The sequence below is a fragment of the Candoia aspera genome, chromosome 3 (genome assembly GCF_035149785.1).
Source record: "Candoia aspera isolate rCanAsp1 chromosome 3, rCanAsp1.hap2, whole genome shotgun sequence".
Classification (NCBI taxonomy): domain Eukaryota; kingdom Metazoa; phylum Chordata; class Lepidosauria; order Squamata; family Boidae; genus Candoia; species Candoia aspera.
In genome coordinates, this window is record NC_086155.1 from 21,815,852 (window position 1) to 21,829,405 (window position 13,554).

A 13,554-nucleotide genomic window follows, 5' to 3' on the forward strand; every position below is an offset into this window, starting at 1 on the left:
AATTAGGTGCCAGGTGGGAAGGCAACACTAGGAATAAGAGACCAGTGATATTTTTAAAAGATGAAAAATGAAACTTATTGCTTGTTTTGGAACTTTACATTCTTTTTGACACAGAGAAGAAAAAAAATGAGATCAGATTCTGATACTTTTAAACATATATTTTAAAGTAATAACAACTTCTTTTCCTGATAAACAATTTTTTGAGCCTTAAGTGGAAAAACCGTATTAAAATGTTTTTTTACTATGTTTTTATCCTTCTGATATTTGCCATTAAGGAAAGGCAGATCCTCATTGATCAGAAAAAGAAATGTATTTGTCCCATTTCTACTGCCCCTGGTATTTTAGTGGCCAAAACCAAGAGCCATGAGCCAAGTTATCTTTGGTTCAAATCTCTAGTTTGCAAGGAAGTCAAGGCTAAATTCTACGTGTTATGTTTTTTATTAACTACAATATCAGTCACTGAAGGGGGCACAAATAGGAATGGAACTATAATTCAAAGGGAGGGGATGAAATACTCTATACTATATAATGAAAATCTTTCTTCTCTTTCCCTAGACTTGTTTGGTGGTGGTGGGGCAGTGCAGTGAATCTTCCATCAGGACCAATGGGATCTGTCTTCCTTCCCATGATTTCCATATAATGTGCGCGTGCACTTGTGTGATTTTCACTAGGATAATTGTTCCAAGGACGTTCATAGTCTCTCTTTTGCATTTACCACAATCCCGATAAAGGGTCTTCATCGCTTCTATTTATAATTTTTTAAAAGTAGTGGATTATCAAACAGCATGTTTGATGTTCCGTATGTTTAAAGTGCATCTTTGGGGGAATTTGCATATTAATTTCCATCTTGAAATATCCCAATTCCATTGTAATGAATGCTATTAAATCACTAACCAGGACCTTTGCATGTATTTTGCCTTCAAAATACTCACAATTTTGATTTAAATTATTAGTAGGTGGAAACTACTAATAATTATAGGTAAAATCTAGTAATAATTATAGGTGCAACCTAAATACTTATGAAAAGAAATTGATGATATAAAGTTGTTTATTTTCTTTGCCAGCCTCTTGAAAGGAATGCTGTATTATCCAAGGATGTTTCAACCACAACACAACGCAAACTGCTCCATCCAGCTGGGTAAACTAAACTGAGCATAATTTTAGCTCTGTAACTTTATTTTGTGGTTGGGTATAGCACATTCACGTTAGTCAGGGCACCTAGTTTGCAACATGGGTCATAATATTGGAAGTGCCAGATTTTGAATACATAGCTACCAGATGTTAAATTTTTGGGCTTAATATATTAAACTTTATCATATTATTTAATTTAGTAAAACATTGCAACTGTCTAAAATATTTTTAAAAAGATCTGTGGATACCAGGATGGTAAAAAAGGAAGAAAAAGTATGTTTAAAATTACATATGCTTATAATACCCAAACTTTTATCTCCACCCCTGGCCAAGCAGAAGATCTGATGGAAGTCCTCACTTGGTGTCTAGGGCTGTGAGGGACTGGATGGGAAGTAACAGGCTTAAACTTAAACCCAGCAAGATAGAGTGGTTACTGATCTAGAAACAATCTGATTTCAGGATAGATTCATCACTGGCTCTGGATGAGGATGCACTTCTCCTGAAGAAGCAGGTCTCCACTCTGGAGGGTCTCTTTGACCTATGACTCGTAATATAGGAACACAAGCAAGCCTTTGCTCAACTTCAATTGGTGTGCCGACTGCACCTGTGCCAGCAACGGTCACTTGTGTCTTTGTCCCCTTGCATTTGGACTAGTGTAACTTGCTCTACAGGGGGCTGCCCTTCAAGAATGGGCAGCCTATCTACTGAGGGGTCACTAAATCTCTCCTTCTCTCTCCTCTGTTGTGGGACCTGCACTGATTATCAGTTTGCTTTTGGGTGGTGGTGATTACCTGTAAATCCCTAAATGGCGGGGCCTAGAAGATGTGCTTTTTCTGCCATAGCCCCCACCTTGTGGAACATTCCGCCTTTGGAGATCAGGGTGGCTCTGACCCTGCTGGCCTTTCGTAAGACCCTAAAGACCTGGTTCTGTGCCTGGGCCAAGTGTGTGCAGGGACCCATTCTCGGTTGTATTGGTGATTTGGGTTTGATGTGTCTCGCCTGCTTTGTATTTTAACTTTTGTAACGTTCATAATTGTTTTTATTTTATTTTAATTCTGTTCACTGCCCAGAGTCACTTGTTGAGATGCGCGGCCATATAAAGTAATTGGATGAATAAATGAATAAATAAGACCTGGAGCTTGAGTATCTCCAGAACCATCTATCCTGAGTAGATCTGCTGCCCAACAGACAGATTGAGAGGAAATGTGGGAGTTCCCACTATCCAGGAGATAAAAGCGGCTGGCTGGCTCTCTCGATACTCAGGAGAGCTGTTAAGTCCTTGTTCTTCTGCACAGCCTTTGGGGATTAAGTTTTAGTTTCAGGGCTCAGTTTATAAGTTACCTGATTTTATGTTTTTATTATTAGATTATGTTCCTGATTTCTCGTTCGCTGTTGTATTGTATTACTGTATTGTAAACAACGTAAGAGTCTAGGATTGAGGTGGCATACTAATCTTGTAAATAAATAAAATAATCAATAAAGCCAACTGAAATACTTGGGCAAAGTAAATGATTTTGAGCAAGCACCTTTATCACATGGAAGTTTTATCTGCTAAAATCTCAGCCCCACATTTCCACGATTTCTCATCACACATTTTCATGTGTAGGACTGAATACTTTAACTAACAGGAGTGGAATTGCCAGGAATCAAATATCCTGTAATACGAATGAATAGAGCTGTTGTCTGCTAAATGACCAGTTTATGTAAGGTATGTAGTTTGCATAAATTACAGAAAGCTTGCTCTCTTGGACTATATCACAAGCCATGATCCAAAATTTCCTATTATGTGAAAATGCATTTAGGTGGAGGGGAAAGAGAAGTTTTTTTCTCTCTTTCTCTAACAATATTAGAACTTGGGAGCGTGACAAAACTCTTGTTTGAGCATGGCACAACAGTGCCCCCAAAGCATCAGATAAACTGACCCCCTACTGAGAGGCCTAAATAGATAAGTTTTAGCTTTTCTTTATCCAAGATAAACATTCCCACATTCTTTAAGACTGAGGAGGAAGAAAAGGTGAAAGAACACGTATAAACGTCCAAGCAGGAATTCCAAATACTCTCTCTCCAGCCACCCTATCTCTAAAGAACAGGCTGATGGTAGAGATTTTATCTGGAATTGTGTGTGGGATTGCTGACTTCCCTTGCTTTCCCTGTATTTCCCAATAATGTATTTTTTAAAAAATCTAAGGTTTTGTTTTTATTGAGTTTAGAAGGGAATTTCCTATTAAAATTTTCCCCACATGCAAGATTGGGGTTACACAGTTACATAGGATAGGCACACAAAGTTTGTTAAGGTCTGGATTCCTGGATCTGGGTGGGAAGATCAAAAGCACCTTCCAAGCTGGGCTGGAAGGAGAGAACAGCTAAGAGCTCCTCCAGCTGGACAGACAAAGGCACTGCAGAAGATTCAGCCTGATCTGTGACAGACTAGCATACATTTTTGTTTGTAATTATCTTTATAATTATCTTTTACCCTTTGAAAAACGGCCCTACCAGTGAGATTGTAAACTCCCCCCTCCAGGCCTACAATAAAATAGTAACAGAATAAATATAGAATATATTTATAATACATAATAAATACTTTATTAGAATAATATAAATATTATTTATAATAAAAGGTAAAGGTTTCCCTTGACGTAAAGTCCAGTCATGTCCGACTCTAGGGGGCGGTGCTCATCTCCGTTTCTAAGCCTTAGAGCCGGCGTTGTCATAGACACTTCCGGGTCATGTGGCCAGCATGATGACACGGAATGCCGTTACCTTCCCGCCGAAGCGGTACCTATTGATCTACTCACATTTGCATGTTTTCGAACTGCTAGGTGAGCAGGAGCTGGGACTAGCAACGGGAGCTCACCCCGCCGCGCGGTTTCGAACCGCCGACCTTCCGATCAGCAGCTCAGCGGTTTAACCCGCAGCGCCACCGCGTCCCTATGATTTATAATATAAATATTAAATAAATATAACCATATAAATAAAATAATATAGACATAATAGGGGCATGTAATAAAATGGATCTGCAGGGGAATTGAGTAATATAAATTTTAGACATGCAATGAATTTGCAGAATTTACTGCCCATTTATTTATTTATCTGACTTACACAGCCGCCTGCCTTATAACCCTGGGAGGCTTACGAAGAGCAAAAAACGTAACTCTATAACAAAGATTCCTGGCTCACCTCCCAAACAACACTCCCCCAAAAATCCACAAACAACTTGATTGGGCTCCAGCCACACACTATCCTAATGTCTGCGGGAAGAAAAAGCTTTTATTTTTTTTATCCCGCCTTTATTATTTTTATAAATAACTCAAGGTGGCAAACATACCGAATACTCCTTCCTCCTCCTATTTTCCCCACAACAGCAACCCTGTGAGGTGAGTTGGGCTGAGAGAGAGGGACTGGCCCAAGGTCACCCATCCGGCTTTCAGGCCTAAGGCAGGACCTGAACTCTCAGTCTCCTGGTTTCTAGCCCAGCACCTTAACCACTAGACTAAACTGGCTAGGTTTTCTGGAAGGCTAGGAGGGCAGGGGCCTGCCAGATGTCAGGGGGAAGGGAGTTCATGATCTCAGGCATAGGTGGCTTACTTTAAAAGGGATTAAACAGATTTAGGAAGTCTATTAATGGCTGTGACCTCCAGGTTCAATGGCTGCACGAATGCTATGTGCTGGCAGTAGGAACAGGAGAGGGTTAGTACCTTGATGTCCTTCTTGTGGGCTTCCCCAAAGTATCTTTTGTTCAGTGTAAGAAAAAGGATGCTAAAACAGATGATCTAATCTTCTAATCCACCAGAGCTGTTCTCATGCTTTGCCCTCTCTCCCTTCAATGGGATATGCATTAATCTACTTACATGGTGGATAGTAGATATGTTATTCCAATAACATTCATAGTAGATATGTTATTCCAACAGAAGAGAATATATGCAGCTCAGGGTTGAACTGTGGAGTCCTTGGTGCTTTCTGAACTTGGTTGTGTTTCATCACCCAACTAGCACAGATGATGCTACCTAGTTGGGCGATGAAATGTCTGCAAGCAAACAACCAAGTTCAGAGAGCACCAAGAACTCCACCAGTATGTTATTCCTTAGATGGTTTTGGTGGTCTAATATTTCTTATTTAGAATCATCAAATGCCCAGATTTGAAGCAGTAAACCTGTTAATATTATAGCTAAATGAAACAAAAAAGCAAACCAGATGTCCAAATAAGAAGCCACATTCACTGTAGTTCTTACTAAGTTGTGATGCCGAACTCAATTTGATTATTTTTAACTGGTTTAGTGACTTTCCATACTTGTATTATGAAACAGGAAGATTACTGGAGCAAATGCTGTATGCATATCTGCTTTAGTTTTCTTTTCCTCACTTCGATGCATGGGACATGAATCATCTACAAGTTTCAAGGTAGTCCCTGATAGAGGAGCCTCAGGCCCTGACTAGGTTGAACCTTGTTCAGAAATATTTGTTTTGCTAGATAAAAGGAAGAAGAAGGGGAAAAGAAGCAAATGAAGATTGCCCAGAGCCACCACCTCCAATCTGGTGCCCTCCAGTTTTCAAAATTCCCGGTCAGATAATAGAAAAGAAGAAATAAAATGAAACAAAATCAGTACCTACCTCCAGGTCATTAAAGAACAGATGTGTATCTGCAAGATTGAAGATCATTTCTTCCATCATAAGGCCTATCCGAACTGACGTAGTAGTATCCTGTTGGGGAGAAAAATTTAGCTATTTATGTTTTTTAGCTACCTATTATTTTTGGCTCTCAGACTGAAAGTTCAGGAAAGTACGTATTATGGGCTTCAATTCTGAAAGAACAATATATATTTTAAATAAAAGTCATAATATCAGCATGTATCTTTTTTCATGAGAACAGAAAGAATTCTGTGGCAAGAAATACTCATTCAATGGACTTTGAAGGCCCACAGCAGGTGAGAGGCTCTTGCCAGGCCTGTTTTCTCTTATCTGCTGCACTTTGGGTGCTCATTTGCCATGCCACCCCCCAGTCCCACCGACTGTAAGCCCCGAGATATTGCTCCTGAATTCTGTTCCTATTACTATCATGAATGCAACCAGATAGAGCAGTGTTTCTCAACCTCAGGAACTTTAAGATGTATGGACTTCAACTCCAAAAAACAGCCAGCTAGCCAGCCATGGGGAATTCTGCAAGTTGAAGTCCACACATCTTAAAGTTCCTGAGGTTGAGAAACACTGAGACAGAGGAATATTTGTCCAAACATTTTTCCATGGAGCCTCTAATGGTATAAATTGGAATGTGTATGTGTTGCACCTCTTGCATCTCTTGCTCGTTTTATCTAGGTAGCCCTACGACTGTTCCTATGTTCAGACCTATTTAGGACCACTCCTTCATATTTTGGGAACTATCACTCCACCCTTTCTAAAATACATTTTATTTTTAATTGTCCAAACAATGTTTTTTTTAAAAAAAAATGTTGTCAACATCTCTCAATAAAAGTGTACAGTAACAATAAATACATTAAAAAATAATGTGATGATTCAGCATTTTCAAGGACCTTCCATTTAATATCCTAGACTGAGAACTTGGAATAGTTTTCTGATTGGCTGATAGAAACTTTGGCTTCCCAGAAATTAACACAAATAATTTTCAACCATAATGCAATCCCAGTAAGGAAAAGTCTACACTCTTCCTCACCAAGAAAGTGCCTTCTATCTTCCCTATTACATTTGGAACTTTATACCACTGCATGTATTGTCAATTCATTCTTTAAAGTTTCATTTTCTTTAGCTTCACACTGGACCTGCACTGGGGAGCCTTTTATTGTAATTTCTTTTTGCTTTTCCAGTTATTCTTCTGGTCCCAACACACCACTCTTTATAATTTATTATATCACCACAGGCATGTCTACCAATTGTTCTTGTAAATTTGTTTTAAGTTATCTCTATTGAATTTACTTTGATTTCTTGTCACTCAGAGTCTGAAAAAATATATATTTACATGGGAATTTTGCTATATCAAGTGTAAGAAGCAGCAGGATCTAATGTAACTTTTAATTAGTAGCATAAATTAAAAGTCAATATTTCATGCCTACAAACATCTCACCCACACGTGAGACCCAGACAGCGGTCTCTCTGTGTGCATATCTAGAAACTGAGAAGAGATTTCACTAAAAAAAAAAACTAGGTTGGCTCCTTATCCATGTTTGGTTTCTTCTTGCCAGTAGGAACATGCCCAGGACAATGTTTTCTTACTAGTACAACAACTCAGGATCACACTAGAAGTAAATATTATACACCTGACAAAGATTGGGTGATAAAGAGGAAGATGGAACACAGATTTGGAGGAGAGGTAGAACAGAGAATCTTGGAATCCTAAAGGGGGAACACTTCTGAAAGAAGACTCAGAAAAAGTGTTTTAGATTTCACACAAGTAAAAGCCCAGACCCTCTTGATTCATTAAAGCAGACCAACTTTTTTCAGGGTTCTGCCGGAGCCTAAAAAAATCCTTTGCTGCTTTAATGAGTCAACTCATGTGACTCTTAGGAGAACTACATTTTTTCTTCAGGCTAGCATGAAAAGCTGAAAAAAGATGGACTGTTTCAATGAATAGGCTAGAAGTGCTGTGACTGTGCTCACACATCTGAAACACTTCTGAAACTTTTGCAGAGCATGCATATCCTTGTTTGTGATAAAAATCACATCCTATGTGCCTATAAGCTAGAACATGCACAAATTGTTGGATGCTAGCAATAATTATTATGGCTGTGCAAAACTAGTCAAGAGAAATGCTTGAACACTGATCGAAGGTTCAGGACCCTTGCTTCAAGACCCTTTCCATGTAGTCTGAGAACAGGCCTAACCACTTCAAGCAGCAGCTTTACTTGCTTTGTGAAGAGCCCATCTGAATAATTTTGTGTAACCATAGTACTTTACGCCTACACCGTCTCTGCACTGTTCACCCTCATAGGAATCCTAACTCATATTCTTGTTTTCCAAAGGAATAATCTTAATGATAGACACTAAGTTCAGATAAAAGAAGAACAGGTTCAGATCACCATGAACTTGGGAAGTCACATAGCCTTGGGTAGAACTCTACCTCATCCTGGTTTACTCCTGAAGGTTGTTATGATATTAAAAATGTCATTTTGATCTTCTTGGAGGGTCACCATACAGATACAGATGCAAAGGAAATGCAGTGGAACCCCTGGGAGGCAAAACCTGGTTTTCTTCCTTGGAACCCTATGCTAGCTTACAAACTGCAACATCCTTATGGAGGTCAAATAATACTGATGTCACACTTTGTGACTCCGCACTGATCAGGATGGTGGTGGAGTCAGCAAGGTTACTGCCAGAGACTTACAGATGTGGTCCTACCCCACACCACCCTAGTTTATCCTCCAAGATCTGTATGCTTTGCTCAAGAACAAATATTCAGAGCTAACAATCCGTTCGATGCCAGCTTGAATGGGAACATTTCTTAAATTCCCAAAGCAACTTTTCACTAAAAAAAGAAGAAAAAGTGTTTGACTCACTGCAACACTGTTGTACAGATTTGTGGTCAGACACATATTTACATTCATTGTACAAAGAAAGAAATCTCATATACTGTAGTCAGCCCCTATGAATGTGAACTAAAGAGTATGAGTGCACGAATATCCCTGTTTGCAACATCCTGTTGGAGCTCCTCACTTTTGTTTACTTGTATGATTGTGAAGCTCACTGACCCAAAGTAAAATTCACTTCAGGCTCTGAAGCCCTGGCTCTTAGTTTTGTTTTTACAATAAACAATGAAACATTTACTTATACTTGTTTTAAAATGTACCTAATGATTTCCCTCTCTGTTTTTTAAGATAATCTACGAGTGATCGCCAATGAGGACGACTCTTAATAAATTTGGCTGGACTTCTGCACACAGTTCTCTCCCCTCCTCCTCCATCACCACCAGTACAGCTCTTGCTGAAATTGTAACAGGAAGTTGGAGGCAGGTTTATCTCTGGCAATCTCTCAAGCGCAAGTCACTCTTTGTCTTTTCAGTTTCTGCTTCCAAATCATTCACAGTCCCAGGCTTAGGTTTTAAGTGGTAAACTGTTAAGACTTGTACGCCGCCGTTTGTGAATGGGCAGAGCTTGAGTGCTCCTCCATCTTGCCCAGGTGTCAATTCATCAGACATTCCAACTGTTTGTGTCATGAACTTCTACCTCTCTTTTGCTTTTCAAATACAAGCCACACACACAAAAAGCTCCAAGCACCAGCTACTCTTTTATTGAAACAATCAGACTTTTCTCTCTTCCTGCCAAGTACTTGCTGATGCCATGAACAAATAATGACTTTTCCACCAGGAAGAAAGCATTAATTAAGTGTATTTGTCAGATTTCTATTCTACAGGGAGGAGGGGGGTTATCTCTGGGAGGTGTCAGCCAAAGGTGAAAGGCAGATTACTGCACAATGCAAGGCCTTCCAAGTTAAATCTCATCTTTGTGGTTAGCTTTCAATAATAAAGTTGTCACCAAAGAGTTTAATGGTTTTAATTTGGTTTAATTACTTGGAAATGGAACCAGTTTGTTTGCTTGTATTAACTAGAAAGAAAGAGGAGATTGGGAGGGGGAGAAGAGAGAGCGTGCCACATGCCTGAGTGAGGATAGGCCAGCTTTATTCTTTAGTCGTTGAGGGCTATGCCTTGATGAGAATATAAGAAAGCAATTACACCACTTAGTATTTAAACAAGTCTGTTTGAGCTCCAGAACAAATTCTACCTCCCTCCACCATACCATTTGTTTCATTCTTCTCCAGTTATTTATTTTAAAATATTGCTTTGGGAATCATTTATGTCAATAAAAAAGTCAGACTGGGTCTCATTTGACAACTATTTCTTATGAGCATTCACCAGTCTTTTCACAAAACAAATTCATATAATGGCAAATTAATGGTAACCAGGAGGCTCAGGCACAGGCCGGATTACTGTAGGATTCTTGTGTACAGCAGAAGGGAAAAAGCAGTATACTTTCATGTGCTTAAAGAGGTATTTTTTTTAATCATACCAATCGTTTTAGAGAAATTACCAAAAGTTGAGGCAAACCATGTATTTTATTGTATTTTTATGACTATTTATTCTGGTTTTACCGTAAACCACCCAGAGTTGCTCTTTGAGTGAGATAGGAGGTGACTAAATTTGAAATATAAACAAATAAATGAATAAATTAAAATGTATATAGCAGAATGGCTTAAAGAGTCAAGATAATGCTAGCAGGAATACTAAAGTCTTTCTGCTACTTTAAGAATGCTTGTGTGTCCCCCCCCCCCAAACAATTATGCCAAATACTGTTGCCTCTTCCTCTTCCAACACACTGTATACAAGTTGAGGCTGCCATTGGACAGTGCTGGAATGAAGAAGAGAATCCTGCGTTAACGCTGATGCAGCTGAGGATGACTTCGGACTGCTTCACTCACAGTCTGGAAGTGAGATGAAAGCATCTCCTCTTATGGGGACACTGCAGTGAGATTATATTGGCAGGGCATGCTTGTGTCCTGGTTAGGTGCAAGGGAGGAAAGACCCTCAGGCCTTATGAAAGTTTGCCCTTCTTCTGCCCGTCTTTTCACTTGCGCACAGCTCCAAAGAAGGGGAAAAGCAATCCACACCATCACTGCACACTGGCCACAGAAGGAACAGAAAAGGCAGACTATTTCAGAAGGTTATTCCCACCTGATATACCATTTTTAATCCATATATTGATTGTTAAAAACAATTCCAACAACTATCCAGTGAATTTCACAATGGATGATAAAATTAAATCTGGGCCTGGATGATGACCAGAAAAAAAAAAAAAGACTTAGAAGGCAAAATCCTGATGGAGAGGTTTACAAGGTGACAACCAGCGTTTTAATCACCAACGATGGAGACAGAGCAACTGCTCTAATCACCATACCTTTCCTTTCCTACTCTCACGTCAACCCATAAGGTCAAGTATATTCTGGAGTTCTCTTTTTTAAACTTTTCCCATTCTTTTTTAAATCAAGAGATTCAGACATTAGGGCTGCCCATGGAGGCAGATTTGAAAAATAAAATGTGATTCAGAGGATGTGTGAATGTGTACGTAGCTTCTGTCAGAAACATAAAGTAGCTGCATCTTTTCCTGGGACAGTGCATCTGTAAAACAATGCCAGGGAAAGATGCATTTGGATTAAGATGTTTGTATGAGGTGCCACATAGGCAACACTTTGCCAGAGATTCCAGACTGCTGCACAGCCATAGCACATGCTACTCCAGCTATCTTGCTCCACCCTCCAGCAAATGACAAAATGTCATGTCTAAAGCAGTCTTGAAACTGCCTGCATTGACTGCTTTTATTACTTAACATTGAATACCCGATTTAGCTTCCAGCTGCTTAAAGCAAATATTTCCAACTTCCTAAAAAAAAAAACCCTTCCAAATTTTATTCATATTGAGTTAATCTACCCATTTATTGAATGAATGAAAGCGTATTTGTTTTTATAATCTTTTTGATAGAATTCCAAAGAGTTGTGTTTTTTCCTTTGAAGGGCTTGTTCTGCTTTTCTCCCTTCTAAGTTTCATTTTTCAAGAGGGCTGTCTCCGAATAGGCCACGGTGGCTTTTAATATCCCAAGGTGCCCAGTGCATATGAGTAACAAATATAAATAAACACAGCTGAACCAGGAAGAAAAGTGAAGGGTTTCTCTTTAAAGAAATAAAATAAACAGATGTTCTTAAGCACTTTGCCTTATGTTTGTCAAAGGAATGGAGAACTCTTTAGATGCCTGTACAACACTGATGGGGCACATACTTATTCGGTCAATTCCCAAAGAAAGCAAAGAATACATGCCACTCTGAATTGGCTAATAGAGCTCAATGGAGAAGCATATTGTTGATCTGAACCCAAGCAATGAGAACTGGTACAAACCAAGCAAGTGGATCTGATCGTCTACGATTAGCTTTTTAAGTGCCAGTTTTTACTCCTTCCTAGTAAGAGTAAAGTCTTAGCTAGTAATAGTGAAAATCAACATTTCCATTGCTTTTCAGATAAGGTACTACTTTTAAGACATTACTTTGGTAACTGCAGAATAAATCTCAACTCTGCTAATTTTTATGAGAATGTTTCATAAATGATCCAGTGACAAATTGTACTCCATCCTGTTCTATCTTTTGAGTAAAGGAAACTCATAGGGAAACATGAATTTGAAAGGGTGTTTAAGAAACTAGTTATTCATAACATAACTCTATTCTTAACCCAAACAGTTCACAAAGAGGCACAACCCTGTCAAGTTCAAATCTACCCATCTGGTAAGAATACCATGAAAAAGCCTGTGTAGAGTCCCCCCTGTGCAGGTGGCAGACCTTCCCTGTCATGGCTCCTGGACTTTGGAACTTCTTGCCTCTAACTTTCCAATCCAGCCTAAAATTCCCTGCTGGCTTTCCATCCAGTTATTAGAGCCCCAAGACTGCTTAGGTGCCGAGGCCAGACAAGGCAGACCAAGTACTGCCACTGCTGAGACACTTCCAGCATGTATGAAGGGAAGGATGGGACTGGTGGAAACACCCATGCCCACACCATTCCTTTCCCTTTTTCTTCAAGGGCCCCTACTCTGTAAAATTTGAAAGCCTGCCCTTGAAAAGGGGCTTGATTGTGCAGTATTGAGGGAGAAGAGGGAAGAGCTGGAAAGAAGCCAAGAAAGAAGATAGAAAGGACTGAAAGCTGAAGTCCCAAAGAAGATGCCAAGGAATGCATAGACAGCGGTAGAGAATGTTGGTGGTAGGTGACAAGTGATGTCCTAAGCAAAGCCTAGAGCCCTGGCATGGGTGATGAAAGGCCCAGCATGCTGAGCAATAGGACCCAGAGCACTGACAGCAAACAAGGCATAGGCTGGCATTCCCAGCTTGGGAGGGCATCAATGAAGTACCAAGTTCTGGTAGCACTATATCCTAAGTGTCCCAGAGCACTGGTGGAAATAGGAGCCCTCAAGCACTGCCAACCCCCTCATAAAGGCCCAGACTGGTAGCCCCAGTGTCCAAACATTCCTAACATGCCACCCAGTGGCAGGCAGGCCCCAGCACTGGACTGCTGAATCAGGCGCTGTGCCACACCTTAAAGAAACAAGCTTACACATACACACATGTGATTTCAGGCATTCTCCGTGTAATGCAAAATTGTCCCACAAATTGTCCATTCTGATTGAAAGCATACAGTATGCCAGCAAATAGTAATGCCACTTGATTATTATCCTGCTTTCTGCATTTTCAGCACACTTTTGATATATGTCAAGTTAGTGGATCATCACACTCTATGAAATATCTGCCAGATAACATCGGAAAGTTCAGATATAACATCTAGAACTTTCATGTAAAGTAATTCTAGAACAAAAGAGCTCAGGATATGAATGAGATATGAATTCCAGCAATTGAAGTTCCTTACGGACATAAGAAGCTATTTTAAAAGCTGGA

The 13,554-nt window shown here is 39.7% G+C and overlaps 1 protein-coding gene across 1 annotated transcript in view; it reads right to left on the reverse strand.

Moving 5' to 3' along the window:
* The window catches only part of EYA2 (EYA transcriptional coactivator and phosphatase 2), a 135,353-nt gene that overhangs the window by 14,508 nt on the left and 107,291 nt on the right, over positions 1–13,554 (reverse strand). The window contains exon 10 of the mRNA XM_063297105.1: positions 5,740–5,829. Coding sequence (XP_063153175.1) covers positions 5,740–5,829 — 90 coding nt within the window. The remainder of the gene's footprint in view (positions 1–5,739; positions 5,830–13,554) is intronic.